We start from the raw sequence: 4331 nt of genomic DNA, 5'->3' as shown, positions 1-4331 counted from the left end.
TGCTTGTGTGGTCCTTTACTCACAGTTTAGACTGTTCCTAACTAAGATCTGTTCTGGAATGGAGGCCTACTACTGCACCATTGAAATTCTTTCATAATAACACTGCATTCAATTGTGCCACTGTGAAGCATCCAAGTCTAGGAGAAGATATTAAGAGATGTTTGAGTGTTTCAGATATGATTATATTATATATGCATTGTCTTTTAGGATTTGTAATTTCTTGAAGTGGAACTGATGATAGTGAGCCCTCTCTAATGAGGTATAGACTCGCTTATAAGGCACGCTCAGTTTAAACAGCATATATCCTTCAGACATACATAGTATTTCTGTCTGAAGATGTATAGAATCAAATGATGTATTTCTCCCTATTTCTAGAAAATTGATATACAAAATTATACTTTAGAAACACTCCCAGACACTTAATTACATAACATTTTTAACATATTCTAAAAAGGAAAGTGCCTTCAAAAATTGACATTTTTGGAATTTGTAGCCTTACTTTCAAATATTGGTAGACCAAACAGCAAAAAAAAATGCAGTTTTAAATAAAGAAACATCATTGACATGTTCTATATGATTTGGATGGGAACAAATGAACACGGTGCAGTGTGTTTGAAGTACTTTTCTAGAGTCTATCCCTCACAAATCCAGACTTTTGCTGGAAATCCACAGATAATATTCAACATGCAAGAGTCTTTCATATGACAGGCTATTTTCAACAAGTCGACTGTTTGAAGTAGTATATGTACAAGACAGTTGGACATATGATGCTCACATTTGGTCAATATCACAGCAGCCATACGCTTTACATCACACACTATTGCGATTGCTCCTTTGTGTGTACTGTGAGCAGCTTTTGTTTGTGGACTGCCATTGGCTTTTACTGAGTCAACACCAAAGTTATCTGCAACCTTGCATGGTATAATTCTTCCAGATATGTGCTAAAGCTTATATCTTGCTATGTGATCCTTAGCTAGTTTCTTCCAAGTCACTGCAGAATATAACTAGCTGTTATGGAATCACATACTTTGGATCCAAGTAAGAGACATCTTGAATATGTAATTGTTGTAAATTCCTGTTTATTCAGTGTATTCAAGACGTATATAGTTCAATAAAGATGTGTACATTTCTCAAGAAACATTTATGTTTGTTGTATCAGTCAAATAGTTTTTGTTGGAGAAATGCTACACTGCCTTTGTGGAAGTATGGATAAATGTACTTTCAAATAACATCCTCCTGAACTCTACTGTCGTCTGAAGTAGGCCTGAGCTATGCACACTTACCTATCAGTTAGATAGAACTTCTCAATGTTGATATGAGATGCTCCTCAAGTATTCCTGAGGTGGGCAGAAGGAACAGCACCCTTGCCTGAAACTGACAAACATATTTCTCAATGTTCTGCATGAGACCACACATAGAGACATAGACTAATATTCAAGCAAACAAGTTTATTAAGGCTACAGCACAAACACAAAGGCAATTTTACCTCCCAGTAATAGCAAAAGTAACAAATAACATCCAGAAGAAAAATAAAACGCTTAGGAGAGCAACACAGTAAATTACACATCCTAGGCCTATTTAAACATTGGAAAACAAAGTACAAAAAATAGGACTTGTATTAAAAGAAAAAGGCCTAATGTAGGCTATACAAGCTCACTCAGGCAAATTATATATATATATATATATATATGTGTGTGTGTGTGTGTGTGTCTAGAAATAGGTAGGACAGGCTTACACAAAACACCTGCAACATGCGTCAGCGGGATGAAAACGGACAGGGACAGGGGTTGATTACATCTTGCATTGATTCTCACCCCTTGCCATCAAAGTTACTTTCGTTGATTGGTAATGTCTTCCAAGTCATTCCAAAATGGCAGCGCTCCTGACATCTACACGTGAAGTGTTTACCGAAGGTGTAAGAGCTGTTTTGGAAACATGGCCTGTGCTTCAAGTAAGTACCTGTCATTCAATATTGGGTACATGATGCAGGTATCGCAGATATTTACCCAACTGCGAACAGTTTTGTAATTCCTTTGTAATATCCTGAAAAGATTAAGCTAATGTGCTAGCATCCCCAATAGCCTAACGTTAACGTTCTTCCGACCACAAACATAATATTAGGGATGGCCAGCGACCAAGCGAACTTGCTAGTTTTTTTGGCTGGACCTTTGGGCATTTAAAACGTTGAATGAGATGTTGGATTATAATTGTGTGTGGTTGATGTGTGTGGTTGTAATCAAGCTAGTCATTCAACTCAAGTTACTAAGTTTCTGTAAAGTATCCTAAATCAATTCAGTCCGCAAGTTTCCTTTACAATTTAGCCTACCTACACCTGAAGAATGGACATTCCGTATGCAGTCAGAATGCAGAAATGTTGATATTCTCCTAAATCGTGTAATGATCCTGCATCAGATCGCTGTTGACAACGGCTTTGGAGGCGTTTACAGCCAGCAGAAAGCAGAGTGGATGGTGGATGCTGTACAGCAATATTTCCACGATAACAGTAAGTGATGCAATGAAATGAATTACCTGAAAAAAGATATGTTCAGATTCAGAAGATTCCTCTGCTAGAGTTTTCTTGCACTTCTACTTACTGTATTCCCTGTTATTGGCAGGTGATCTGCAGCAATATGAAGTGGAGGACTTCATATCAGAGTTGATGAATAATGAGTTTGATACCATGGTGGATGATGGAAGCTTACCTGGGGTGCGCTAATCAAAACAATTGTCTTCACAAATTTCATTCAGTTTAAGAACTTAAATTACAATACTTTTTGTTAATTGTTTTTACCATGTAGGCTAATCAGTTACAAGCATTCAGGGCAAAGCGGCTCTATTGATGGTATTCTCTACTCTGCTACTTCTCCCAGTAATGTGAATATATATCTTTTTTCCTGCTAAGTAGGTGGCACAGCAGGTTTGTCAGATGTTCAAGCAGTGTCAGCAAGGTAAAGTGGAGGAGGTGAAGAGTCAGATAAGCCAGCTGGCCAAGAAGAAGAGCACGGGCAGGGTGAAGGCCACTGCCGTCAAAAGCCCAGAAGAGGAAGAAGAAAGTGATGAGGATGTTCCAGAGGTACGTGCTGCTGATTTCCATTCAAACATTCTCAGGGGTCAAACTTCATTTTCAATGTTTGTCCATGAGAAGCCAATACTATAAAAAGAGAAGATAGAAGGGCTTCTCTTGCGTAGTTCTAATTAAGCTGAGAAATTGTGACCTTCGGTCTCATTTTTGTGAAAACTGAAAAAAAGGGGGGGGAAAACCTCACACATCAGACTAAGTGATTCTGATTTCTGTGTAGTATGCTGTAAGTCCAATACCGTGTACAATGCTCTCGAATGTGCCATGCCTTTATGTCATAAAGACTTTGTTGTCCAGTGACTTAAACCTTCTTTCTGCCTCATACTTTTACATTTGTCATTTTTTCCGGTGACCCAAAAGGCAATGGAGTGTGAGGGAGCAGCCCAGACGAGCTCGAGCCACGCACCTCCCCACGAGGCCAACCTCCCTGCCCCGCCCCCAGATGAGGCTGAGGTCGACGACGGATGGACGGTGGTCCGCAAGAAGAAGTGATGTAGCGGCCTGGGCCTCAGATGCCGCCCTCGAGGGGTCAAAAACCAGGGCATGTGTGTGTCTGCAGGAAGTTCCCTTTCTGGATCCTGTCATGTTACTTCTGCCGTTATAATCCATGTGACCTCTGATGGGGTTATCAGGCCAGCTGAACTAACTCGTACACATGATGTGTGGATCTCAGTGACTTTATATACTTCCTGTTATTTTTCCATTACCCCCAGAAGCAAGAAAAGGACCGCTGTTCATCAGTGGGACTGAGAGAAGCCTCTGGAAAACTTGCAAATTGAATGCACAGTTCTCAACTGATCCTTTAGCATTTATTTTTCCATCATGATGTCTGTCCAGAGTATCCAAAGTCAGAAGGATGTTCCACGTCTCTGTGTGGTCAGGTTCTATGTGATGTTGGGTGAAGGCAGAGAGGCTTGAAATACTGGACTGCTGACTCCAGCCTGATTCTGTGTGGATGAATTCCCTGGGGTGGATTAAGGAGATGAACCTTGTGGGGGGAAAAGGCTTTTAAAAAAATTAAATTATTCAACATCTTTCAGCCCACTGCTTTGAATTTGTTTAACTGAAAGAAAGTTAGATGGTAAAAATAAGCCGTATTCTGTAATCCTCTGAAAACCTTATGCAGTTACATCATGAAATTTAACAGAATGCAAAATATGCATTGCAGATTAAAGTTGGTTGTAGGATTAGCAGATAACTTTATTTGGCAGTGTTTTTCACACTAAAGCACTATTCTTGGAATCTTTCACCC

At 39.6% G+C, this 4331-nt stretch overlaps 1 protein-coding gene across 2 annotated transcripts; it reads left to right on the top strand.

Annotated features, from left to right (window-relative positions):
- Positions 1-1800: 1800 nt before the first annotated feature.
- tsr2 (TSR2 ribosome maturation factor) lies at positions 1801-4113 on the top strand. Of its 2 annotated transcripts, none has more exons than XM_042099245.1 (5): positions 1801-1951; positions 2413-2503; positions 2616-2707; positions 2906-3073; positions 3440-4113. In XM_042099245.1, the coding sequence occupies exons 1-5, from the start codon at positions 1871-1873 to the stop codon at positions 3569-3571; spliced, it is 564 nt and encodes a 187-aa protein (XP_041955179.1). In that variant the 5' UTR covers positions 1801-1870; the 3' UTR covers positions 3572-4113. The 2 variants fall into 2 exon arrangements, with proteins under 2 accessions (XP_041955179.1, XP_041955180.1); XM_042099246.1 differs by having other exon boundaries at positions 1866-1951; positions 2322-2503.
- Positions 4114-4331: the final 218 nt, after the last annotated feature.

Source organism: Alosa sapidissima, chromosome 7 (assembly GCF_018492685.1).
Source record: "Alosa sapidissima isolate fAloSap1 chromosome 7, fAloSap1.pri, whole genome shotgun sequence".
Classification (NCBI taxonomy): domain Eukaryota; kingdom Metazoa; phylum Chordata; class Actinopteri; order Clupeiformes; family Clupeidae; genus Alosa; species Alosa sapidissima.
Note: the sequence above shows the minus strand (reverse complement) of the source record. Positions and strands in the feature narration are given on the sequence as shown.